Below are 26,592 nucleotides of genomic sequence, written 5' to 3' on the forward strand. Positions count from 1 at the left end.
TCCATTTGTGCAAGTTTTAAGATAACATTTAACATACAAAAGTCCAAAATAACCTTCAAGATATTTAGTATTTTACAATTTAAAAGAAAAAAGCCATTATATAAATTTCATAAGACCTTCTTAAGACTACATATAAAAACTGTACAAGAGGATTATGAGTTACATAGGGACCAACGTACATCAGTGGAATCCATTTTCCTCGTGAACACGAATGACTACTTTCACACCACTATTAACAGGAAAAGTTCAGAAATCATTTTAATTTTCTGAAGTTTCACACACATACATATCTAGATATAGTCACTCTTAAACAGAAAGACAAATTACAACTGCTTCTTGTGTGCAGCATCAGGGCACAGCAAAGCGTGCTTCCTTGCCCCCCACTGTATGTTGGGGAAGTGGTACTATCATTTCATCAGTACAATTCCTCTAGGAGGAAACCAGGAGAAACTCATTCTACAACCTGAACAAAAGTAACAACAGGCTCAGTGTATAAAAGTCCCGAGATTCTGCAATGAGAAGGCTACAGAGTGAGTAGCTTTGTATCATAAACGTTACCTCTATATCTAAAGTCGAGCCTAAAATAATGCATAACAAAATTGACACCGGTACTTTCCACCACATAATGCAGCTTTGGAAAGTATGTAACTCTTAGAAATACAGGTAGACTGACTAACTACAGGTTCAAATTACATAGGTTAATATTACCAAGCTGACTGGAAAAAGTACAAAGAAGCATACATTTTCATTCATTTGGAAATGGAAAAATTTGTATTAATATATATTCTTCACTTTTGCTGCCCTACAAACAAACAGAATACCTAGCTACCTTCATGCAAATAAGATGTTAGAATTCAATTTTCAAAGCAAGCGACAAACATGAAGACCTGCCACCCAAATCCAGGTACGTCTCTTCTTCAGCTCCTATTCCTTGGAGCTTTTTGACGATTTCACGATCTGCAACTTCAGCTCCTTTATCATCATCTCGAGCTTCTGTCTCGCCTCTCGCTCCTGTCTGAGTTCATCTTGGAGTTCTTGCCTGTCTGCCTCAGCATGGTCTAGCCTTTGCCTCAGTTCTGCCAGCTGTGTGATTTAAAAGACTATGTTAGTTTCCATCACTTTCACTTTTTCCCCACTTAAATCATCCTACCATGGTTATGAAACAAACCGTCACCTGCTTTTTTACAAAATGAACCGTTTTCCTGCATATCTTGGAACACCTCATACTTGTGACAACTGACAGTGGACTGGAGGACTAGGAGTGTCAAGAGAAAGGAGCATGTGGGTGCTCTCACAAAGGCTCATGGCGTCGCTCTGGCACGCCACCGCTGCTATGTTCCTGTGCTCATCTTCCCCATACTTGTGAGGATATAACACAGCCTTACTTATGTTTGCCTCCACTTCCAAACAGAGTAGGCAATAGTTTGTTTGCTAACTTGGAACAAAAGCTCATCTTACTCTATCAAAATAATGAAAAGTTAGATTCTCTTTACTTGCTTATTCATTTCTATGGTGCTAGAGACTCAACGCAGGGTCCTATGCACGTGAAGCAGGCGCTTTACCAATCAGCTACAATCCCTAGCCCAAAAAGATGCGAAATTTTATACACGGAGTACTAGACATTAGTAACTTAGATAACTAAATCACAGAATATCAATTAAAAGTGAAAATAATAAAGGTTAAAAACTTTTATGGAGCCAGGTGTGGTGGCACACACTTTTAATCCCAGCACTTGGGAGACAGACAGAGCTCTCATTTCAACTATACAGTGATATGCTCTCCACAAACTCCAATAATGAAAACAGAATAAAGGGGGGAAGAAGAGGGGAAAGAAAGAGAATACACTACCTTAGTGAATAAAAGCTGTGCTTAAAACAATTTCCTATCCTGAAACCTAGCCTGACTTGACAAAAGTAACGCCTTGACAGTAAGGTCTAGCCCATGCTACAGACTGCCATACTCACCTGGGCTGCATATTCAGCCTCTTTGTCTTTCTCTAAGTTTGAATCACAGGTGCATTTCTGCTTCATCACCTGCTCCAACTTTTTCTCTAAGTCTCTCTGTTCAATATAAAATTCCTCCATCCTCTGAGCATGTTCATTCTGCAAAGACTCAAGCTCTTTCTGTAGATTCTGCTGCTCTTCAGTGAGCTCCTTCATCGCCTTTGAACTGCTCAGCATCTCCACTTCCTGTAACATAAAGTGATAATTCTTTACTTCTATCCCATTAGGAAAAAATAAGTCACAAGGTATCTTAAGTTCAGCTGTGCTATCATGTCAATAGAGAAGCAACTGTCTTGAAGAACTGCTTCTTAGTATAAAACAGAACAGCTCTGAGGCCATCTGCAGTACTCTGACTTTCTTACTATGAAAAGGTATCTTAACAATGACTATTTCCAGCTGGGCAGTGGTGGTGCACACCTTTAATCCCAGCACTCAGGAGGCAAAGGCAGGTGGATCTCTGTGAGTTCCAGGACAGCCAGAGCTACACAGAGAAACCCTGTCTCAGAGAAAAATCACAGAGAGAACAATGGCTACTGCTCAGGACAGCTTACCATCTGCAGCTGCTGCTTCTTCTGCAGAATCGAGTTCAGCTTCTCCTGCTGTCTTACATAGGTTCTCATCACATCTTCCATGATCTTTCCCTTGTCGTCTTCACAAGTAACATCTCTGACCAGAAGTGGAGAGGAAGCCTCAGAATCACACTTGCTGACGTCTCGTACTAAGTTGCAAACAGTAGACTCAGATTTCTTTTTACTTGTAGAATTATTTGAGATCGATGAATCTTAAAAAAAAAAAAATGGGGGGAGGGAAGTATTAATATCACTGGTAAAAAGTCACTGGAACAATCCATAAGTAATTTATTTTTTAAAAAAGTTACATTTATAAATCAATCAATAGCAATAAAATACTTAGGGAAGAAAATTTACAAATGTAGTGCAAGATGACAATTACAAATGACACTAACACATGAAGCCAGGAAGTGGCACCCCATGGACTAAAGACTTAATCTATGTAATGTAATCCACAGCAAAACCCCAGCTCCGAGTTTTGCAGAAACTAACTAGTTCATTCTAAGATTCACAATGAAATGTGAGGAATTCAAAATACCTAAAACAACCTAGAAAAAGAGAAATAAAGTTGGAAAGACTCACACCCCCAACTTCAAATCTTCCTACAAGCTACAGAAATCCCAATGTGGGGCTGATCATGCTTGCTACATCAGTGTGAAGACCTGAGTTTGAACCCCCAGAACACTTGTAAAGCTATATGCAGTAGCACACATTTGTAACCCCAGCCTTCCTAAGGCAAAATAAATGCAGATACAGTTGAATCCCTGAAGCTTAGGAGACAAATGACAAAAAGACTATGTCTCAAGATGGGAGGTGGAGACAACACCCAGTGTTGTCCTCTAACCTACACACGGAACCCCACACACATGTATGCATATACATGTACACAAACACATCGTACATACACACAATCAAAACTGTGATGAGGACTGAAGACTAGACATTTAAATAAGCAAAAAGGAACAGAGTCCAAGTGCTCACTTCAATAGACATATGCTACAAGTGCAGTGAGTCACAATTCTACATGGCCTGAGCAAGGAAACCATGCAAACTTGTAAAGCATTACCTATTTTTAGAGCAAAGTATATGGATATGTATGTATGAAAATATGGTAACAAAGCCTATTGTTTTGCTTAACTAACTTAATGCTAACTTTAAAAATTAACAAAAAATTTCAGAATCCAAGCCAGGAGTGGTAGGTAAGATACACCTTGTGATTCCAGCACCCAGGAGCCTGATGTAGGTCAAACTCAAGACCAGCCTGGGCTGCCAACAAGGATCTTGTCTCAATAACTTTCAATTGCTGCTATTATGGTGCCAAGACAATTCAATCAGGGAGGAACAATCTTTTCAACAAATGAGCAGCAATACTAAGATGCAAACAAACAAAGAAGTAAAAGTCCTTCTATTAATATAAATGTTAATTCAAAATGACCTAAATACAAGATCAAAGACTTAACTGTAAAAGCTGAAGCCATATAAATCTCTCTGGTCTTGGGAGTACACAATTGTTCACAGGTAAGACACCTGAGCTAAGAAAGCAAACTAAACAGACAAACTGAGCTGGATACAGACTGCCACCTGTCTAACAGAAAGGAGCAAGGGAAGTGTGGTGAGACTGGCAAACCCTCTGTCTAATAAGGATCAATCATAAAGAGAACTCCTAGAACTCAACAAAAAGAGACAACGCAACTTAAAAACAAGCACAGGTTGTGAATTGGGCTTCTTCTTCAAACAAAATATCCAATGTCCAGAAAACCATACAAACATAGTCAACTTTATCAGTCGTTAGAAAATTACAAGCCCAAATCATTCAAGACATGACCATAACCACTGCAATGACTGTACTCAGACCAGGCAGGTCCAATGTTGACACAGTGTGCAGACACTGAGACCTTCATGCACTGCTGAGAAATTCACAACTGTGTACCTACTATGGAACAGTATAACAGTCTCTCAAAACGTTAGCAGTTATACAGCCCAACACACTTTACCACTATTTACCAACAAGAACTAAAAATGTAAGTCCACACTACAACTTGCATACAAGTTGACAGTATTCTTCATAATAACTACACAAGGACACAATGCAAACCATCTACTGCCTGAAGAGGGGTTAAACAAAACACATATAGCCAAAGGAAACACATTAAGTTCTTTCTCCAAAATAAATAAATAAATAAATAAATAATTGTTCCTACCAGAAACACAGTGGAGAAAAAACATGCCTAATAAAAGCCAGACCTCAAAACCACATAATGTCCTTCTTTTTATCTAAACTGTCCAGAATAGGCATATCCATAAAGACCACACATAGTCAAGGAGCTAAAGGGGAAGAAGATGGGCTGATGGCTAGAGGATGGCAGGGATCTGTATAGGCGCCATGACAATGCTCTAGGGTTAAACAGCTGTGATGTTTTTCATGACATGGTGGTTACACTAAAGACAAACAAACTGTACGCTTTGAAGTTCTATGGTAGGTCAAATGTACCTCACTTAGTTTTTTAGACTTAGTGTCTGTTAGCTGTGTTTTGCCTGTGTGTATACTGTGTATCATGTGTACATATATGTAGTACCAGCAGTGGTCAGAAGAAGAAACTAAGTCCCCTGAAACTAGAGTTAACAGGTAAATTGTGAGCCACCATGTAGGTGCTAAGAATCAAACCCAGGTCCTCACAAAGAGCAACAAGTGCCCTTAACCACTGAACCACCTCTCCAATCCCTTACATTACTTTTTAATCATTAAAAAAACTTAATTAGCCGGGCAGTGGTGGTGCACGCCTTTAATCCCAGCACTTGGGAGGCAGAGGCAGGTGGATTTCTGAGTTCGAGAGTTCGAGGCTAGCCTGGTCTACAGAGTGAGTTCCAGGACAGCCAGGGCTACACAGAAAAATCAAAAAAAAAAAAAAAAAAAAAAAAAACCAACTTAATTAAAAGCCAAACAGAATTCAGATATGTTATAATAATATAGGAATCACTACTATCATAACTCAATTCAGAGGAAACTGAGTCATAGCAAAAACAACTTGAGTACAGGAAGCTGTCACACTGTATGAAGATAGGAGACAGCAGGATGGATGGACGGACACCCACAGGGAAGCTAAATTCCTTCACCTGCAGGGCACTGAGCAAGGCTTAGCTGCAATGCACAATGGACCAGGGCCGTACCTTCATGCACATCTCCCCTATGGTCTACGCATTTTAGAAGGCATAGGAAACATGTAGGTTTTCTCTGAAGTACCAGCCAGCACCTGCACCAGTGTCATCTGTCTGTCCCAACCTTGCTTTACTGTGTAAGCTGTCCCATTCTATACCTCCTGAACCACAAGTCCAATGTTAAATATACTTAACGTCAGGTAAGTGGCATCTCCACTCACAGGACAAGAAAATAGCAAACATAAGGCATTCTACCAACAAGAGGAAGGGAAAGTCAAGTGACGTTATCACTGCATTGAAGCTGTTCCCCATCCTCTCGTCACCCTCCACAGGCTGTCACCATTCTATAAAGCTCACAACTGAGGGGCAAAGAACTCACCTTGAGTTTTCAAAGTCAGAACTGTTTTAAAGTAAAATCGGTGGTTATATGGGGGAAATTACCTTAAATATAAAAAGCTTTTAAAATACTGAGCAAATGTGTTTCTTAACTAGCTGATTTTTAAAATGTATCTTCCGAATACTTACCTAAACGACTGTATAATTCTCTACTGGTTTTTAAATCCATTTTCTCCTGCTCCTCGAGTGAGACGTCTGGGTAAGACACTGTTTTCTCATGCTTACTACTACCATGAGGCTTTCCTGACTGTCTGGAGATGGACTTACTTGTCTCTGCCTTGGTGACCTCTTTAGACTGGGATGCAGCAGACGTGAGCGACACATTCGGTGCGACCACTTTGTCACACATGTACAAGTAGTAGCTGGGACAGAAAGGAAAAACAAAACACTCATTACGTCATACTGAAATATGAATTAAGACAACATTGTTCTAGAATCTCAGTTCTCAGCTACTAGAATAACCAATATAAAATACAAAGGATACAGGCCATAGAAAAGATTTCTTAGAAAAGAAAGTCAGTACTTAAGGACAGCAAACTGAGGAATTCTTGTTATTTTGAGAGTAATTTCAAAACACTAAAAAAAAAAAAAAAAAGAAAGAAAGAAAAAAAAAAAGAAAACAAAAGTCTCTTCCTCTTTCCTCAAAATCTCCTGCCCATGAAAGCATGAAACACCGGGTATGATACCTCACATTTATAATCCTAGAAGGTAGGATGCTTAAACAGGAGGACTGCCACATATTCAAAGTTAGCCTGGGCAACAAAGGGAATTCCAGACCTCTCTCCCTGGGCTATATATATAGTAAGACTCTTTCTCAAAACACAAATAACTCCAGGCATGAAGTTCTGGAGCTTCTCAGCAGCTCCGTTGGTGAGGTTTGCTGATATTGGTGAGGTCCTAGGGACCTTAGATACCTCAGAGAGAGAACAGGTTCTGGGAATATTATAACAATCCTTACATCAAAATCTATAAATGATCTCTTAAAATTATTAATAAAATAGTAATAGTAAACTCTACAAAATTAAAACTAAAAGGATAACTACTGATTTTTCTCAAAAGCTCACATAACTTTGAGCTTATTGAGTTATCTACATAAGTCTTACATAACAAACTTGAGATAGTTAACATAGTTTGATTTATAATCTATAATCTAAGTAACCTTCCAAGAAAAGAGATGGCCCCCTATCTAACCCTGCCCTACACTTTCATCTCCTTTTACATCTCAATTTCTTTTTTCCTAATTCCTTCCTATTCCTCATCCGATTTCCTTTAAAGGGGTGGGGAAGCAGACCTCCCAGGGTATCAACGGAACACAGCGTAACCAGTGACAGTAATTCCAGGTACAGGCCCTCACATCCAAGATGACCCAGCAGAAGGAAAAGCGTCTCAAGTGCAGCAGAAGAGTCAGATGTCCTACATTCTGTTTGTAGGATACCTATGTTACTACTCTTTATCTCTGAACACTTGGTATTCTAATTAAAGTTACATAATCTTTCATGGATTTAATAGTGCCCAGAAGACTTATTAACTGTATGATGGTGATTGTTTGAATTTTAAGGTTCAGACTGACAACTAGGATTTTTATTGAAATATATAAACTCTTGATTGTGAAGGATGTGGTTATTATAAAATCTCCAAGTTTCAAAACCAATTGTTTGTAAAATTACTATGCAGGGGGTACACACCTTTAATCTCAGCACTCAAGAGGTAGAGGCAAGTAGACCTCTGTGAATCTGAGGCCAACCTGGGCTACATAAGGAGACCAGCCAGGTTTACCTAATGAAAACTGGTTTCAAACAAAAAAACAAAACAAAAAGCAAAGTAACACATTCAACTCTTTTGAAGAGTCAATTTACCTCTTAAAGGTAAATAAAACAAATTGATTCAATTTCTACTTCAAGATAGCAATTTTATATATGCACACACAAAAAGGTGCGTACAACCCCAGCGTTCTTGCCTAAAACAATTCTGAATCTTCAAAGGTAATTAGTTAACAAGGAAAACCTAAAGGTAAGGGACTTAAGTCTTATTCCCCAGAATTGTACCTGGAAGGTACAGATAATGAACAGACAGACAAACCAACTAAAGCAACCACCACTGGACAAGCAGCTGAATGAACGCTCACTCACCTGGGGTGTAAAAATGAATGCGTTTGAGGAACATGGTCACCTTCCTGTTTTATAACAGGATACCAGGATGGCAATTCCATTCCTGATGGTGTATCTGTCTGTAGAAGTACATAGAAAGGAACGTTATTGAGGAAAAAAGATGATTTCTATTTGTTGAGTATGGTTCAAGACATAGAACCTAGGGACTAAATCCAAGGCCTTGGCCATGTTATGCAAACACTCTAACCACTGGGCTTCACAGCCAGCTCCTGTGGCTAATCTTCTGTTCACTTGATGGTGCTTGATGAACAAGTGTCACATCCTTAAGGCTCATCTTCTACTAAGAGCTCTCCAACAGTGCTATGTCTCATTCCTTGAAACTTAACAACTGCTACTATCTGGTCACAACTTTCAATACACACATTCAAACGGCATGGTTTACCAGAAACAATTTCATACCTTGGAAACCAATTTCAAATAAAATAACACAACCCTGAAAATACACAGCATTGAGAACCTTTTACTCTTTTTGCCACAATCAACTTACCTCTACCCCGTAGCCACAGCACATAACTAAAATTTTGACTAGATACCATTCTACAGCAGTAAGTACTCTGGCCAATTAAATGTGAAACTACTGTGCTTGCTAATAAGAATTAGTAAACCATATTCCTCATAAATATTAAAAGCTGTTTTTTAAGTACCTATAAATAAAGGAACAGGGGAATGATAACTGGTGATTTCATAAGTATTACTGGCTGAGAATTTTACAGTCTGATTAACTCTAATAAATGCACCTTCCATTAAGCAGTGGTCATTATCTCTGCTCATAGATTAGAACAAACTAAAAGAACGAATTTACCTACGGTTCTAGCAGCTTCCTCATCTTGGTCTGGTTTATATTTTGTCCTCCTCACATATTTTCATAACAGTCACTCCCCTGATCATGAGGAAAAATAGGGCACATGGGTCCCCGACAGAAGTGAAGGTGGAGCTGAAGGCGCCAAATGAAGGCAGACAGCAGAGACGCATGTGATGTCCACAGGTCCCAGAGTGGGTCAAAGGACGATCACCTAACAGGACACCCGCTAGTCTCTGACCTCTTGCCTCTGAGAGGCTCCAATCCGGGGAGATGGAGACTAACAAGCTGAATGAACACATAGAACTGTGGGTACAGCCCAGTGCAGAGTACTTGCCTGGCTAGGCCAGCGGCTTACGCCAGTCAGGCCCTGAACTCAACCTCCAGCACTACACATTTAAGAAGTCCTGCATACAGGGGATGGTCACCAAATACTAAGAATTGGGGAAGCTGGCTTACACATCCCAATATTCCAGGTCAGGAAGGAGCAGAAAGGAAGGATGACATGCAGTTCTTACTAGAAGAACAATCAACTCAAAATGGCCCAGGACTGGGGACATACTGCTAATGAAGAAAACCAGTGTAAATAAAGAAAGCTTGGAGAGATCAGATAAGCAGCCCAGTGCCAGAAAACAACCAACCAACCAACAAACAAAAAGACAAAAACAGAAGGAACAACTCCTAGAGAAAACTTTACACAACTTCACTATCCAAATGTGACTTTATTGCCAGGAAAAGGTTTTTAAAAAGAAAACTGAAAAGCAATGTTGGATGAGATGGCCCACACATTAGACACTGGTGTCACACGTTAAACACTTGACGCTGAGCTGTATAACCAGACTTCACTCTCTGGAAACGACACAGCGGAAAGAGAAGTAACTCTTATAAGTTCTCCTCTGACCTCAACATATATGTTGTAGCACATGCTTCCCCCAATAAATAAATGTAATTTTTAATATTTAGAAAATTTTAAAAATGAAAACATGGTAATCTGTGTTACTGGGAGATCTATATGTTTTCTAAGAATTACTGGATGAGGAATTTGAAATACAAATAAGACTACAAAATTATAGGGAAAAAAAGTATTTTCATAAATTAATCTTTATGTTTATTTTACATGTATAAATGTTTTTGCTTACATGTATATCTGTGGATCATGTGCGTGTGGCAGCCAGAAGGGGACATAAGATCCCCTGGAACTGGAGCTACAAATGGTTAGAAGCCACCTTATGGGTGGTGGGAATCCTCTAAGAAGAGCAACCAATTAACTATTGAGCCACCACAAAAATGCTTTAAATGGTTTAAGAGTTGATTATCAAAAGTGAGAGAGAGCAAGAGAGGGAGAGAGCAGAAAAGGGAGAGAGGGTGCGAACGCAAGCAAGAGCACACCAGCAGTGGTAGTGCACAGTGCATGCATTTGATCCCAGCACTCAGGAGGCAGAGGTAGGGGGATCTCTCTGAGCTCAAGGCCATCCTGGTCTACAGACTGAGTTCCAGGAAACCCAGGGCTACTCAGAGAAACTCTGTTTCAAACAAAACAAAAAAGAATGGGTTATTCACTGAAGACTTCTATGTGAGTAGGTTATTTTTTTTGAAAAAACAAAAATCCACAAAGCTGATAAAATATTCGTTAAGATTCAAGAAAGTACCGCAATTCTGATGTACTATTCAGAATCTGGGCAAACTCAACTTACTTACAAAGTAAAGCAATCAGTTGTTCACAGGTTCTCGGCCTACAGCAGACTAAAAAGAACTGACTTCTAGCAATAAATACTAACTGATAAATGTTCATAGACCACTGATAACCTGAGAGAGAAGAATTACAGTATACCACCAAAAGACAATCTGAGGGTATCAGTATCAGCATAGGCCAGAGCAAGTCATATACTACACTTCAATTGTGTATGACTAACCCAGTACTTTGAGTTACTATGGTAACTGGTGCTTAAGTCTTGAGTCTAGATGACATCATCTAGCTATATTCTGAGTACTATTTAGAGCTAAACTTATTTGAAACACTTAAACTCGCTTTAAATATTTACAATTTCAGGGATCTGAAGGGGTGGTTCAGCAGTTAAGAGCACTGGCGCAGCCGGGCGGTGGTGGCGCACGCCTTTAATCCCAGCACTTGGGAGGCAGAGGCAGGCGGATTTCTGAGTTCGAGAGTTCGAGGCTAGCCTGGTCTACAGCGTGAGTTCCAGGACAGCCAGGGCTACACAGAGAAACCCTGTCTCGAAAAACCAAAAAAAAAAAAAAAAAAAAAAAGAGCACTGGCGCTCTTGCGGAGGATGCTGATTCAATTCCCAGCACCCACATGGAGGCTCATAACCATCTGTAACTCCAATTCTAGGGGATCAAACATCCTCTTTTGATCTCTAAGAGTACCAAGCACATAAGTAGTATATACACATATATACAAGCAAGCAAAACAGTCATACACAGAAAAATATAAAAAATTTTAAAAGACACAAATGGTGTATTTTTTCCTCAAAAACCTGACTTCTTTAAAATTGTGATGCTCAAGGGTAACTTAACTCCATTTGGTAGACAGCATGTTGAGAAACATCAGTAAATTAATAATCCAGGGAGTCTACGATTATCTTGAATTAAGTAAAATGATTTGGTAAAACTCACATAAAAAAACAAAATTCTTTAATTGGTCTTATATCTTAAACAAGTCCAGCTATAATGTCCAATAAATCATTTCAAACTTTAAAGTTAAAATCACTACACTGAACCACACATTAAAAAGGCTTTCCTAGTATAGAGCCTAGAATCTGAAATCTTCAGAACAGTTTGCAAGAATTTTTCAAAACTTTGACTTGAAATATGATTTTAATCATTAAATTCATTTCAAAAGTCTACTTTGACTTATGTGATCATTTTTTTCATAATACAAGCACAGTATGCCCTTTTTTAAAAATATGAGGCAGTGTCTCATTGTGTAGACCAGGCTGGCCAGGAACTCAAGCGGTCTAACTGCCTTTGCCTCCCAAGTACTAAGACTACAGGCTTGAGCTGCCATGCTTGGTTATGCCTTTATTTCAGCAATCTCTCTACATTTGAAACATCTTAAGTAGCTGCATTTATTTATCTTAAGCATTCATCCTCCTCCGTTTCTATTCTTTGTTTCTTATTCTTACATCTGTCAACTAAAAGAGTCACAGACCACAGGTTCTGAGCAAACTTCATGTTCTAGTTTGCTGTCTGTTGCTACGATAAATACCATGACCAAAGCAACTCGGGGCAGGGGGGTGGGGAGGGCTTATGTGACTCACACTTCCAGCTAACTGTCCATCAGCATGGAAAGTCAGGACAGGCACTTGAGGCAAACTGAAGCAGATGCCCATGGAGTTAGGCTGTTTACTGCCTTGCTCCTGGCTTCTGCTCAGCTAGCTTTCTTATATAGCCCAAGATACATACGGCTGATAATACCTACAATGGGGTGAGCCCTTCTACATCAATAAGCCATCAAAAAATGCCAATCTGATCTAGGTAATGCCCCAACTGAGGTTTCCTCAGGCAACTGTGGACTGTGCCAAGCAGACAACTGAAGCTAGCTGGAACACTCCCTTTAACAATTACCTAATATTGTCCCTAGCCAATGTCTGTATTCCCTATTCAACACCACTAAGTAAGTGGCTATCTGGCCTCTCAACACTAACCTAAGGTTAAGAACCTGTGTATTTTGTATTCTCAGTACCTAGCACCACACAGTATTTGTTGGGTGACTTTGAATGCCCAGGAGTGGCAATGGCATTTGCCTAGCATATGTGAGGCTGCAGGCTCAATCATCAGCACCAGGATAGTGAGAACAGGAAAGGACAAAAGAGGCAGGGGAAACTGGTACAAGGTTACTGGCTACCAAGAAACTCAAGGCACTCTCACATTTGGATCTTTCTCCTCCATGAAGCACAAGGGAAGCTGAACCTGTTTGGTTGCACTTTCTTTTTTCTTTTCTTTTTTTTTGTTGTTTTTTTGTTGTTTTTTGGTTTTCGAGACAGGGTTTCTCTGTGTAGACCAGGCTGGCCTCGAACTCAGAAATCTGCCTGCCTCTGCCTCCCAAGTGCTGGGATTAAAGGTGTGCACCACCTGGTTGCACTTTCTAAGATGTACAAATTAATGCAAATCCTAAGGACTGCACAATGCCAATAAAGAACTGCAAGTTCATTTTGCCTAAAATGCTGTGGTAAGCCATAAAACACACTCCTAACAAATTATCCTAAGTACATGTTAAAAACAATTAAGCACATATTACAAAATGAAACATTAACAATCACGCCAGATTTTCTTTTCTAAGCCTGCATTTGTGTCAACATACAAATTAGGTTTTTAGAAAAAGAATATAATTAAATGGTATAGCAGTCATGCTCACGCTTCTGATCAGAAATACAAATTAGATACCCAACGGGAGCATCTTCTGCCTTTTGTCTTACACTCAGTGTGGGGCAATTTACTCCTTCATGTACTCAAACATTAAAACAATATGCATTTTCTCTCTTGGCAAGTGGAGAAGAACATCACTTAGTAAGGCATCACGAAAGGCAGAGGCTTACTACTTTAAATGCTCTTACTGCTGGACTGCACCACCATCATCTACGTCAAAATTAACAGATGGCACCCTTTCACACATACAAGCAAATTTTCAGATACATTATTTCAATCCAAAGGTTCTTTTTCTACTAAACATCAAATTAACATCCATGAAAACAAAAATTAAAGGGTTTCAAAATGTACAGTAAGTTTATTTTTAATAAATAACCCTTAGGAGAAAATTTTTAAAGTTTTCCTACATGTCTATGTCTTAACTCTGGTACCTGGAACACACAGCCCTTACATAATCAGATATTCTAAGAAGCAACTATTAGTTTGGGTGACGCATCCTAATCAGTTTCACAATGACACAGTTTAGGGAACTTGACTTCCTTTTTTAAAAAGACTTTTTGGTACCACTTTAAACACAAAAGCATGTCCACCTGCCCCACTGTTGTTCTCATGAGTGATAGATTTACACTCAAGAATAAACTTAGGTTTTAAGTGGTATGCTTGTTTTGTAATTATAATATCAGATTAATATTATGCTCTTTAATTTGTAGTGACAAATGCTTATTATCTAAAAAAAACTGAGACAAGGTCTTAACATGCTAGTGAATCTTCCAAATTCTCAGTAATAATTAAAATGAAGACATTTTAAAAGTTTTTAAAATGTTTTTACATTTAGAGTGAGTGTGAGAGCATGTATTCATATGAGTTGAATGTGTGTGTGTCTGTCTGTCTGTCTGTCTGTCTGTCTGTCTGTGGTTGAGAGAACATGTATGTTTGTGAAACAGTTCTCTTCTTCCACCATGGATATCCTGGGGACTGAGCTCACATCATCAGGATTGATGGGAATGTCCTTACCCCCTGTCATCTTATTGTTCCCTCAAAAAACTCTTTTAAAAGCAGAATTTTTTAAAATGCTAAAAGTAGGAGCTGGAGACATGGCTCAGTGGTTAAGAGCACTGACTGCTCTTCCAGAGGTCCTGAGTTCAATTCCCAGCAACCAAATGATGGCTCACAGCCATCTGTAATAGGGTGTCCTATTCAATGCCCTATTCTGGTGTGTCTGAAGACAGCTACAGTGTAATCATATATATATATATATAATAAACAATTCTTTAAAAATGCTAAAAATAGGGGATAGAAAGATGGCTCTGTAGTTAAAAGACTGTCATCTCTTGCAGAGGAACCAGGTTTGATTCCCAAACCCACAAGGTAACCCAGAAATATCTGAAACTCCAGTTTTGGTAGCTATGATAGCCTCTTGTTGATTTCTCTGCAGGCACCAGGCATACAGACAAGTGACAAGCAAGTGATGTATAGACATAATTCAGACAAACACCCACACACATCAAATAACAAAAGTGCTACAAATAATAGTCATTTTTAAATTCTTGTGTTCAAAGACAGTATGCCAGTTGGCAAGTTTAACAGTCTAATGGAATGCTTACATGAGAACTAAAACATAATGCACACTATTATGTAACAGGTTCGACACAAATCAGTAACTTTACAAGGACACTCTTAGGTAACATCAACATTATTGCTTAAGAAATACCTCCTTTAGTATGAAATGATACCCCTGGCTCTGGGTCTCTTTAGCATATGTAACACTAAGATATTCACGTGGTCAATAAATGGCTGCAGAATACACAAAGCACCTCCTACCCAATAGCTGCCAACAACTTTCTCTAAAAGAAACCCAATCCCTCCGCCGGTATCTGGTTTCCTCAGCATGGCCAGCATACTGTGAATGAGCATGTCAACAACTGAAATGAAACAGTGTCATGAGGTTGCAAAGAGCTACTTAAGAGCTTTTCAGGTTTAGGTTATGCCACGTTTACTGAGAATTAACTAACCTAATGCAAAACGGAGACACAGTGATCTAAGCCCTTGCACTAACGTATCTAGAGCTGATCCGTGGATCACTGGGAGTGACATCAGTGCCTGCTGCTCACACTAAAAGACCAACCTCCCCACATACCTCAGAAGGCCCTGGTGGAAAGCAAAGGCTACACTTCTTATAATAAATATGCAGTCGTTATCTTAAGCTTCGTGTGAAGTTGGTAGTAATTATCCCTTTGTAACATGAAGACCTGATAAAAGTCTTGTTATGGAATTAAAGAAAAGAAGAAAATAAAATTTTATACTATGAACTTTACATAAGGAACTACAAACATCAATGTGCTGCTTTTTCCTCCAAGTGCTTAGAATCAAAGTCCAGAGCCTAGTACACACCAGTCAGGCATCCAGGCACTGAGCCACATCCTTAGACAATTGAGCAGTGCTCTAGTTTGCTTTCAGTCACAGTGACAAAACACTGACCAAAAACAACTTAGGGAGGAAAGACAGGGTTTATGTGACTTTTACTTCCAAGTCAGAGTCCATCATAGAAGTGAAGTCAGGACAGTCAGGGCAACTCAGGCAGGAACTGAAGCAGAAACCATGGAAGAAAGCTGACTCATGGTTTGTTTGCTTCTACAAACCAGGAACATCTGCCCAGGGGTGGCCCTCCCACATCAATTAGCAATAAAAAAAGTGCCCCAAGACAGGCCACAGGCCAATCTGATTGAGGTAATCCCCCAATTCAGGCTCCTTCAGATAACCCTGCCAGCTGCAGCCAAGCAGAAAAAGGAGCAATCTCAACGCCTTAAACATATTTCCACTGAAATACCTGTCATCTTGTTTAACATGTAACGTAACATGTATAAATCTAAGGCTTTCTGTATATACAGATGTGTCCTTCTGACCCTTCTCAACCTGGTTATGAAGAGAGTTAAAAACCCCAAGGCACTGACTGTATGTGACGGGCTAGAACAGTAGTGTTCTTGGGGAAACTGGAAGAGCATCTTCCCAAGCATTTTCTGTAGGCCTTACTTCTCTCATGGAGTCCCACATGAGACAAAAAGTACACAGATGCAAAACTGTAGTCTGAAAAGGAACTCAAGAGAAAAAGAACTGATACCGGGCTGGAGAGATAGCTCAGTGGTTGGTTAAGAGCACCAACTGCTCTTCCAGAGGTCCTGAGTTCAATTCCTAGCAACCACATGTTGGCTCACAACCATCTGTAATGGGGTCTTCTGGTGCTCTCTGAAGAGAGCAATGGTGATGTACTCATATGCATAAAATAAATAAATCTTTAAAAAAAAAAAAAAGGCCGGGCAGTGGTGGCGCACGCCTTTAATCTCAGCACTTGGGAGGCAGAGACAGGCAGATTTCTGAGTTCGAGGCCAGCCTGGTCTACAGAGTGAGTTCCAGGACAGCCAAGGCTACACAGAGAAACCCTGTCTCGAAAACCAAAAGAAAAAAGAAGAAAAAAATAAATAAACGCTAAAGACTCAGTCACCATAAACTCCCTATTAAGACACACTGTCAAAGAAAACCAAATGAACTTTGACCCAATTCAAACAAGTTTGCGCTGGACTCTATTATCTGAAACCTCAAGGGCATGTCAACCAGAGTGGGAATGGGCTCCACCTCAAGGGAACCAGTCAACACACCCGTTTGGGTTCTGGCAGTTTCCTGTTTCTTATTACAAACCTCTTTCATATGTAAGTAGCAGAAGAATCTGCATGTACATATTAATACTACAGTAATCATTCAATACCATCTGACATCTCTACAGAAGACTTTCCATTTCCAAATGCTTTCTCATCTATCCTCTCATTTGACGAATTATACTAAGTTGTCATATATAAGCTATAAACATAAAAGGTTAGGCCATAATTTAAAAACAGGAAGCAAAAAACCTGCTGGGCTGTGTGGCACACCTTTAATCCTAGCACTTGAGAAACAGAGGCAGGTGGATCTCTGAGGCCAGCCTGGTGTACAAAATGAGTTCCAAGACACCCAGGGCTACACAGAATCCTTGAATAGAACACATGCCTAATAAGGGCAAAGCCTTGGATTTGAACTGAGAACTCAAAAAATAAAAAATAAATAAATACCATATATTAAAAACAGTATTTGCTTACATCATTTAACAAGAAGCAAATGTAGCACCCTGCCAGAGAAGAGAAATATGTGTACAATTGTTCCAGTGACCACTGCAGAAACAAAAATGCAAAACTAAAGGGAGTGAAATGGTTAGTTTCTTTGGGGAAGGGGGAGCATGAACTGAATCTCAATCGAGGAACAAGCACAAGATAAGCTAAGTTCTCCACCAACTAGGAGAAAGTATTTCTACGCTGTTTATCTTAAGGAACATCTGCATCATAGATCACCTAAAAAACAATATTCCCTTAATTGTATAGAGTAAAACTACACTACTGTACTGTACTGAGTAGACAAATCTGAATGTTAGAAATCTTAATTCTAATAAATTTTAAGAGCATACACCACCCATTCTTTAAGGATCTTTATGAGTGTTTATTTGAATATATTTATGTGCCTACTGCCTTCAGAGGCCAGAAGAGGGCTTTAGATTCCCCTAGAAGTGGAGTTACAGATGGGTGTGAGCTGCTATGTGGGTACTAGGAACCAAAGCTGAGTCCTTGGCAGCGAAGCAACCAGTGCTGAGCCGTCTCTCCATCCCAGCATTCATCCTTCTCCCCTCAGTGAATTAGAAATTGTCAGTCCTGTGTTACAGTGAAGAATTACCTACCATTCTCTTATCAGCTAAGTATAAATGACCTTTTCTAATGCGATTGAAAATAATCTTAAACATCACCCTTCAGGCTTATCAGCCAACGATGTACTTGCTTAGCCTTGTTCTATAAGCAGAAATTCAGTTGGTCTGATTCTTATCTGGCTGAATACCTACTGATAAGGTGAAAAAGAATTAGGATAACAATATTTTTGCATATTGAGCATTCTAAAACATAACAACCATTGTTCTAAATAATAAGCACACTAATTTAAAAAAAACTGTCATTAAAGGCTCTACAAATACCCATTGTACTGTGTAACCCAAGCATATCTAAAATTATATGCAGTTTTCTTTTTTGAGATAAGATCCCATGTAGCCCTCAATCTCCCTATGTAGCCAAGGATGACCCTCCTACTTCAATTTCTCAAATACAGTACTGCAGGTACACACTACCACCCATGGTTTACACAGTGCTAGGGAATCAAACCCAGGACTTTGTGCAGGCTAGGCAAGTTCTCAACTAACTGAGCTACATGAATATTTCATGAATATTTCTGATGACCTAAGAAAGGGTCCAAAACATTGTAGTTTCTACCAAGAATATGCTGAGCTCTCCATTAAGAACATTTAACCTTACCTCACCTATTCCCAGAATCTAAACATAGCTAACTATGCAAATTAAATATATTAGCTATGCAAATAAATAGCTTGTTGGTCATTACTGATACAATTTCTGTTCTTTATAATAAGTTGCCACAGGGGCTGGAGAGATGGCTCAGCTGGTAAGAGCACTGACTGCGCTGCAAGAGGACCTGAGTCCAATTCCTAATACCCACATGGCAACTCCCAACTGTCTGTAACTCTAGTTCCAAAGGATCCAATACCCTCACAGACTCACATGCAGGCAAAACACCAATGTGTACAAAATATGAATAAATTATTTTTAAAAACAATAAATAAGCCGGGCAGTGGTGGCACATGCCTTTAATCCCAGCACTTGGGAGGCAGAGGCAGGCAGATTTCTAAGTTCAAGGCCAGCCTGGTCTACAGAGTGAGTTCCAGGACAGCCAGGGCTACACAGAGAAACCCTGTCTCGAAAAACCAAAATAAATAAATAAATAAATAAATAAATAAATAGTTGCTACATTTCCAATAAATGCCTGTATTTTCAAATTTCTTTTTATTTGAATCCAAAACGAGTATTTTAACTACACAGACCATACATATCAAATTATACTGGTCACACTAAATATAATCTCCTTCATTTAGAAGGTTAAAATATTCAGCACATTCTTTGGGTTAAACAAAAGTTTGCTTTGATTTTTTTTTAAATGAGTTTCCTCAGCAATTTGGTTTGTCTGGCAACCAACTAAAATTCTGACTCTCTAAATGCCCTGAAAAATATCTTCTCCAACCCAAGCCTGCTTTCCCTTGTAAATACTTCAGTTCTGTGCAGTCAATAAAGAATTTAAGAGCCATCGTGTTAAACTAAGCAATAATACTATCCTTCAAATAAGCAGCTTCTGCTGCTTCAAGATTTCTAGTCTTAAAGTCAGAAGGCCTACCTTCAACTCACTCCACCAGCTGCCAGCTACACCCCACACACACCTGACAGGAGGAAATAGTCTACCTCACTGCCCTCACAGATCCTTTAAAACTACCTCTCAATGTTAAAATGTACAGTAACAGCACTTTTGAAGTATGTGTTAAATAAATCCTAATTTTCTTCTAAACATTAGGCTGGAAATTTTCTTGAATTTCTCTAACTTCCTTCAATTCACATAAAATTGGAAACAACACAGCACAAAACCTCCAGCAAACTCTGAGAAAGAGAAAAAGAAGGGAGTGGGGTCTCATATCTTCCCAAAATCAAATAAAAAATGCATCTGTATTACTGTATCCCAAGAGAAGGACAGTTTCAATTCTCTCTCTGAACTTTTCTTTTCAAACCAAACTGGGCATATTTCTCAGATGAGTTTTCGCCCAAGCACAGAACAGGTGATTCAAAGAATGTTGTCAAGAGTAATGGACCAGAGCAAGAAGCCCTGGCAACTAATAGAGCCCCTGTCAGACATGTAAGGATAGTGGCTCCAATTAGCTGAAGCAGACAGAGTATACAGATCATCTCTGAGTAAGACTCCGGCACTGCACAGAGACAGATATAGGCAAGGTTTTCACTTTAAAATAAGGCATCAATTCAATCCTGCTTAAAACCGGTTCACACTGCACCTGAAGAACTTATCTTAGTAGCCACCGGCCAGGAATGTCAGTGATAACTTTTAGGAAAGCAGCAAGCTGTCCTAAGGAAAAGTCTAGTTCTCTCCATGTTGCGCTTTTGCTGAAAACTACTGCCTCAGAAGACACTTTAGTTCCCTCAAAAGCTTAAGTGCAGAATACCCAATATTAAATTATAATTTAAGCCTACCTAAAACTGCTGTGAACAACCCTGAGTTACTTAATAAAGTTTCTACTGTTAAGCAGAAAATGTTTGGCCGGGCAGTGGTGGCACACGCCTTTAATCCCAGCACTTGGGAGGCAGAGGCAGGCGGATTTATGAGTTTGAGGCCAGCCTGGTCTACAGAGTGAGTTCCAGGACAGCCAGGGCTACACAGAGAAACCCTGTCTCAAAAAACCAAAAAAGGAAAGAAAGAAAAGAAAAGAAAAGAAAAGAAAGGAAAAGGGGAGGGAGGGAGGGAGGGAGGGAGGGAGGAAAGAAAGAGTGAGTGAATAAATGGTAGTTCAAAGGCAAGAAAAACTAATAATGGGAATGGGAAACTTTAAGTTTTCTTAAAACATGGCCCATCTTCTGTTCTAAAAATTAATTGCACAAAATTTACATGAAAAACATCTCTAGAGTAACGGTCAATACATTTTAAACAGTGCTAGGTATATTACATATTAATTTTAAATCAAATAGAAAAGTATATAAAATAACCACATCAAGGTTTAATACTTCAAACCTTTGTCTTTCATCCAGGCATTCAAAATCTTCATTAGAATAAAGACAAAGACGTTATCTTCACCTACCAGATAACACCGTGGAAGGAGCAATGCTTTGAGATCTCTTTGCAGATCTGCAATATTGCTTGTCATAGCAATATTTCAATAAACTGAAATAAACTTCATTCTGCCTCTGTAACAGTTTTTCAAAAGCATTCCTTTCTTTTGTATTATAAACAGTCTTGGTGGGCTGGTGAGATGGCTCAGTGGTTAAGAGCACTGAATGCTCTTCCAGAGGTCATGAGTTCAAATCCCAGCAACCACATGGTGGCTCACAACCATCTGCAATAAGATCTGATGCCCTCTTGTGGGGTGTCTGAAGACAGCTACAGTGTACTTATAATAAATAAATAAATAAATAAATAAATAAATAAATAAAGTTTAAAAAAAACAAAGCAAATAAATCTTTAAAAAAAAAATAAAAAATAAAAAAAAAATAAACAGTCTTGGTTACTAATACCAAATTCGTCAGATAAATGTCTTAATTTGATCTGAACATTGATCACTCCTCAATCCAAGCACAAAAACATCAAAAACCATTGGAATAGCTTCAAAAGGCAATTTTAAGCCTACCACCAGACCAGTTTGCAAATGGAGATAACACAGCACTAAAGTGTGAACTATCTTAGTCCCAGGCAACAGATTTAGTCAAGAAGCAGGATGTGTGAAAGAGATTGGCCCAAAGAATTCACAATGCCTGCAATTTTAGAAAAGTCATTTTCAACTGGAGGCTCATTCTCTTACCTGTAAAATGGGAATGATCCTATTTCTCTCAGATGAAAAACTACACAGAAAACATTATGGCTAAAACCAGACAAACATGACGCTAAGGGGGTTTTGTTGTTACATGAACAAGTTGAAGCATTAGCTTCATAATACACAGAATGAGGATACCATTACTATTCAAAATCACTACTTTAAAAAAAGAAACTTGCCTTTGACTGGATTCTCTTTCCATTTCGCATGCTAAACTTCTCCTTCATTTCTTCTAAGATTATCTTCAGTTTCTTTTCTTCAGGTGTCCCTAGGTATTTTTGGTTCACATGAAGGTAACAGTGCCACTTGGCTGACTCAAAGCCCCAATGGCAAGTTCTCTTGTCAGGGGATCTGTGTGAATGCATGACAAACGTCTGAGGAGCAAACATCCCACAGCACTCCAGACACTGGATACAGGGAGCATCAGGCTGAACATAAAACTGAGGTGCAAAGAGACCCTGACATTTGCCCAAGCATTCATGCTCCACTTCAAAGGCACTGCCAGTTTCCTTTAACTGGGCCAAAGAGCTTTTGGCAGGAAGTATGCTACCATTTTGAGGAAAAGTTCGTGGCCGAAGTAGAGCATTACAGAGTCTTTGTGCATCAGTCAATGTGATTAGCCCGCAGGATGGGGCATTGAATGGAAGTATTCCTAAGACCTTTAAGATGTGAAGCTGGTCTGAAGTACACCTTGAACAATAGATGTATAGCTCATCACATACTGTGTTTATTTGCTGGAGTGAAAATTCTCGGAGAACAGAATTTAAGACTTGGGGCAAACAGAGTCTCTTTTCTCCTCCAACTTGAAAACAAGAAATAGACTCCCCTTCCAAAACAGTCTGAGTGAGCTCTGTAGAGCTATCAGAAGGAATGAGAAGAGGACCAGGAAGAACCTGAGGAGATGGAAGAGGCAGGAATACCGTTGGTGACATGCTTTCTTGGGAATATCGAGCAGAAAACGCTGCTGGTCCACCCAAAGAGCTCTGACTGCTTAGATGGAATTGTGCCAATGTGTGTTTCAGACTGGGGTTTAAATTTAAACTCTCAGGTAGAGAAGTACGGTTTCGCTTAGCGTGCTCGCCATCCGGCTCCACGGATGCATCTCCGTAGTCATCCAAATGCTCCGTCTTCACCTTGGTCAGTGTCTTCCCACTGACATGAATGTCTGTCATCATTTTTTTCATAGGAGGACTACCATCATCCTCCATCCCGTTCTGCTTTTTATTGGAACCCTGAACTAAGGAGAAATTAGACTGGAGGTTTTCCATGGCCCCGCTGGCGTTTTAAATGATTAAGTCTGCAATTGGCATGTTGTTCTCAGTTCCTAATTTGAAGAGAAAAGGGTAATGTATACAAATACTTCTGACTCACTTAGAAATGTTTAGTTTGTAAGGATGAATTTTCTTACTCAATAGACTGTACAACTCTGTTTTGGTTTAGCTGTACCTTAGGATATAACTGAAAATGCTACAAAACTTCTCAATTTGCTTCTAATAACAAAGAATATAATCATAAGCACGCTTCTGAGAAAATTCTTGATTTCTTGAGTACTTCAGATATTTGTATTAAAATAAAGCTAATTCCTCAACGCCAACGCAAGAAGTCCAAAGTTTGGTGTAATGGTTGAGTTTGGTTGGTTTTGGTTTTTAAACAAAGCATGTGGAAAGTTTATGCCATGACTGTATCCTGAAACTACACCCAAACATGAGTTACAATGATGCAATGGATTTAATTTTTGCCAAAAACACCAAAAAAGAAGAGGCAAGTATCTTTCACTGAAAATGGTGGTCTGCTGCTGCTCTGTGCTGACAAATTGAAGACTTGTCTAAATCTCCACACAAGTAGGAGCCTGACTCCACCTGAACTTTTGTGATTAAATATATATATACTAAATTAAAAAAAGTTGCCCAGTTTATCTTCAAGGATTACAGTTCATTCTTCTTTTAATTGATCTGGAAGAGAAAGGGGTGGGGAGAGTTACATTTGAATTAGCTCCAGAGACCAAAGGGTCTGTTAAAAACCAGTGTCTTAATCTTAAACTCAGTTCGCTTTACCAAAGGTAACACTTGGGTGGTTTCTTCCAACCTAACACCAGTTATCTAAAAGGAACTTTATCTAACTAGGAAGCAGTCCAGACAGTGGTAACAGGAGCATTGAATAATATCTCTCCAAACAAGGCAGAGTACACAAATTTAGAATACGAATAACCAAAACTCAGCACGAAAGGCTTTCTCAACTATGCATACCATTTAAATTTTAAAAGTAATCCTTTCTCCTTAGGAAAAAAAAAAGTAGCTTCTGCTCTCCTCCCCCCCCTCAAAAAAAACCCTACCATATGTAACTATGTCTCAAGTAGATTAATTCATCCAGTCAATATATACTATCTTTTTGAAATGAAAAAAAAAAACTTTCCCTTTAAAAGGTTAGCGAATTTGCTTAATGGAAGCCAAAAGCTGTAAGACTCCATGCCTGGAAATCTCCATCCTTGAGCAAGACTAATCCGGGACAAAAAGCACAAGGCAGACAGACCTCACAAAGAATGCAAATGGAGGCAGAGTGGCGAAAAAGAGTATTCATCCACTTCCCTCCCTGGAGAAAACTCAATAAAAGCCGATAAATAAAAACCTTTGCTTCTAAACTCGCAGCAATTTATGTTAACACAAACCCAGAGAATTACGGACGAAAGCAGCCTAGCCACCGTACTGTGACTTTCGCCACTACAGGGACACCTCAGCCAAGGCGAGCCAAGGAAAAGGGCAGGAGGCATGACCTAGACCAGGGGCGCCCCCACAGCCCTGCGCACACTCAGAGACACCCACTCATCAACCCGAAGGACAGGGAAGCAGGGGACTCCCGACGTCTGGTGAGGTGAGAGGGGGCAGAGGAAGTAGGAGTCCTCCCAACCCCCACTGGATCACCCTAAGTGCCCTCCCCACATCGCCCCACTGCGGGGGCCGCCGGTGGAAATCCCCCACGCACCCGGTCCGCGGGAAGTTCTCCGGGGTTACCTCGGTGCCCCAGGGCTGCGCCTCCCCCGCCTTGACCCACCCTGAGCCGTGGCACCCAGAGGGGCGCGGGCAGGTTGGGCGCCAAGTCCGGAAGCCCGCGTCGCGGGACGATCAGAGCTGGGGCCAGCCCGGGGCATCCCCGCCGAGCGCAGACGGCCGGGGGATGGCGGCGATGACCGGTGTCCAGGTCTCCCGGGTCCTGGCGGCTCGGGTCAAGTGCACCGCCATCCCCTCCCAGCCGACCGGTCCCAGAATCCGCGAGGCCTGTACACCCGTGGGACCCCCGCCGCGCGCCCTGTGCCCGCGACCCCGCCCGGGACCCCACGCATCCCGGACGCCCCACTCAGGCCCTCGGCGGCCGGGCAGCCCCACGGGCTCTGGAGCTTCCCCATCAACCCAGCCGCCAGCTCAGCGCCCCCAGAGGCCGCACGCCCCTCACGTCCCCTCGCGACCTGCGACCGCACCTGTGCCCGCCGTCGCCGTCGCTCGCCCGCCGCCTTCGCTGTGCCGGCGCCGCTCCGAACCCCACACACATCGCTACACACAGCCTCTGACGTCACCCGGCCCGCGGCCCGCCCACGTCACTGCGGAGACACGGCTTCCCGCAGACGCCGCCGCCGTCTCCGGCCGCCCGGGGGACAGCGAGGGCGGCGGGCGGGGGAGGGGAGGGAACGAAGCCAGCGGCGCCGCGCGGCCCCGCGCCAGCCAGCCCCTCGGGCGCGCGCGCCGTCTGGCCTATTGTGGCTCCTCGCGGGCTGCGCGCGCCTCTCTAGCCCCGGCCGGGGCGCGCGCCTGGTGCCTCGGCCGCGCACGCGCGTGCGCCCGTCTCCCGCTCCCCCCTCCCGCGCGTGCCCCGCGCTGCTGGCCCGGCGCGCCGTCTGGGCGGCTGGCGCACGGCGCTGTCTGCGGTGCCCGGCGCAGACAGGATGTTCCCTCAGCCCCACCCCCGCCGCCCTCCTTCCTTCCTCGAGTCGCCCAGCCGGCTGTCTGGGGCCGCCCCCGCCACGCCCGCCGCCGTGTGGAGACGGGCCAGACCTGGGGGCGCCCTGGCCGCCGAGCCGCCGCGCGGCAGGGCGGGGGTGAGAAGGGGGAGAGGGGGCAGGGCGCGGCGGGCTGCACTGTGCGCGACCCCGGCAGCTGGCCGCGCCCGGGGTCAGGCTCGGCTAACAGTCCCCCCACCCCGCGGCCGCAGCTGGCCGCCTGGCCCCGCCCCGGAGGTGGCCTGCGGGTGGCTCCCCGCCGCGACCCCCGGGGCTGAGCCCGCTGTGCAGACGCCCCCGCGCTGCCACCACCCCCCCGCAGCGCTGCCACCTGCCCCCGGCTCCCTCCCCCAGCGTTGCCACCTCCCCCCACGCTCCCCCCCCTCCCGCGCCGCCACCCTCCCCCAGCGCTCCCCCCCTCCGCAGCTCTGCCACCATCCTCCCCCCACCCCCGGCCGGCGCGCAGACGTCGCGGGGCCTCTCGCCCCCGTGGGGCCTCCCGCCGCGGCCGCCCTGCCAGCTGCCGGCGCTCAGCCCCGCCTGGCCGCGCTGGGGTGGCCTCACCCGCTCGCCTCCCGGGCCGCCATCGTCCGGGAGGCCGGGGTTTCGGCCCCGCCGGGACAGACCTGC

The 26,592-nt window shown here is 41.9% G+C and overlaps 1 protein-coding gene across 3 annotated transcripts; it reads right to left on the reverse strand.

Moving 5' to 3' along the window:
• Skil (SKI like proto-oncogene) lies at nt 1–25,494 on the reverse strand. Of its 3 annotated transcripts, XM_028763407.1 has the most exons (7): nt 25,447–25,494; nt 22,154–23,926; nt 8,254–8,351; nt 6,254–6,486; nt 2,555–2,784; nt 1,965–2,189; nt 1–1,083 (listed from the first exon to the last, which is right to left on the reverse strand). In XM_028763407.1, exons 2-7 carry the CDS (start codon nt 23,240–23,242, stop codon nt 925–927), a joined length of 2,034 nt encoding a protein of 677 aa, XP_028619240.1. In that variant the 5' UTR covers nt 23,243–23,926; nt 25,447–25,494; the 3' UTR covers nt 1–924. The 3 variants fall into 3 exon arrangements, with proteins under 3 accessions (XP_028619240.1, XP_028619234.1, XP_028619249.1); XM_028763401.1 differs by lacking the exon at nt 25,447–25,494 and having other exon boundaries at nt 22,154–24,103; XM_028763416.1 differs by lacking the exon at nt 25,447–25,494 and having other exon boundaries at nt 6,392–6,486; nt 22,154–24,102.
• Between the last annotated feature and the right edge of the window lie 1,098 nt (nt 25,495–26,592).

This window comes from Grammomys surdaster, unplaced genomic scaffold (genome assembly GCF_004785775.1).
Source record: "Grammomys surdaster isolate TR1022 unplaced genomic scaffold, NIH_TR_1.0 62, whole genome shotgun sequence".
Lineage (NCBI taxonomy): Eukaryota > Metazoa > Chordata > Mammalia > Rodentia > Muridae > Grammomys > Grammomys surdaster.

What these genes read in the sequence shown, in the direction of transcription:
- Skil (XM_028763407.1), bottom strand. Translation starts at nt 23,242, where the DNA reads ATGGAAAACCTCCAGTCTAATTTCTCCTTAGTTCAGGGTTCCAATAAA. An exon ending in CATTCATTTTTACACCCCAG is followed by an intron (nt 6,487 to 8,253) that starts GTGAGTGAGCGT and finishes TTTCTGTCCCAG; the next exon opens with CTACTACTTGTACATGTGTG. An exon ending in AGGCTGAATATGCAGCCCAG is followed by an intron (nt 1,084 to 1,964) that starts GTGAGTATGGCA and finishes TAAATCACACAG; the next exon opens with CTGGCAGAACTGAGGCAAAG.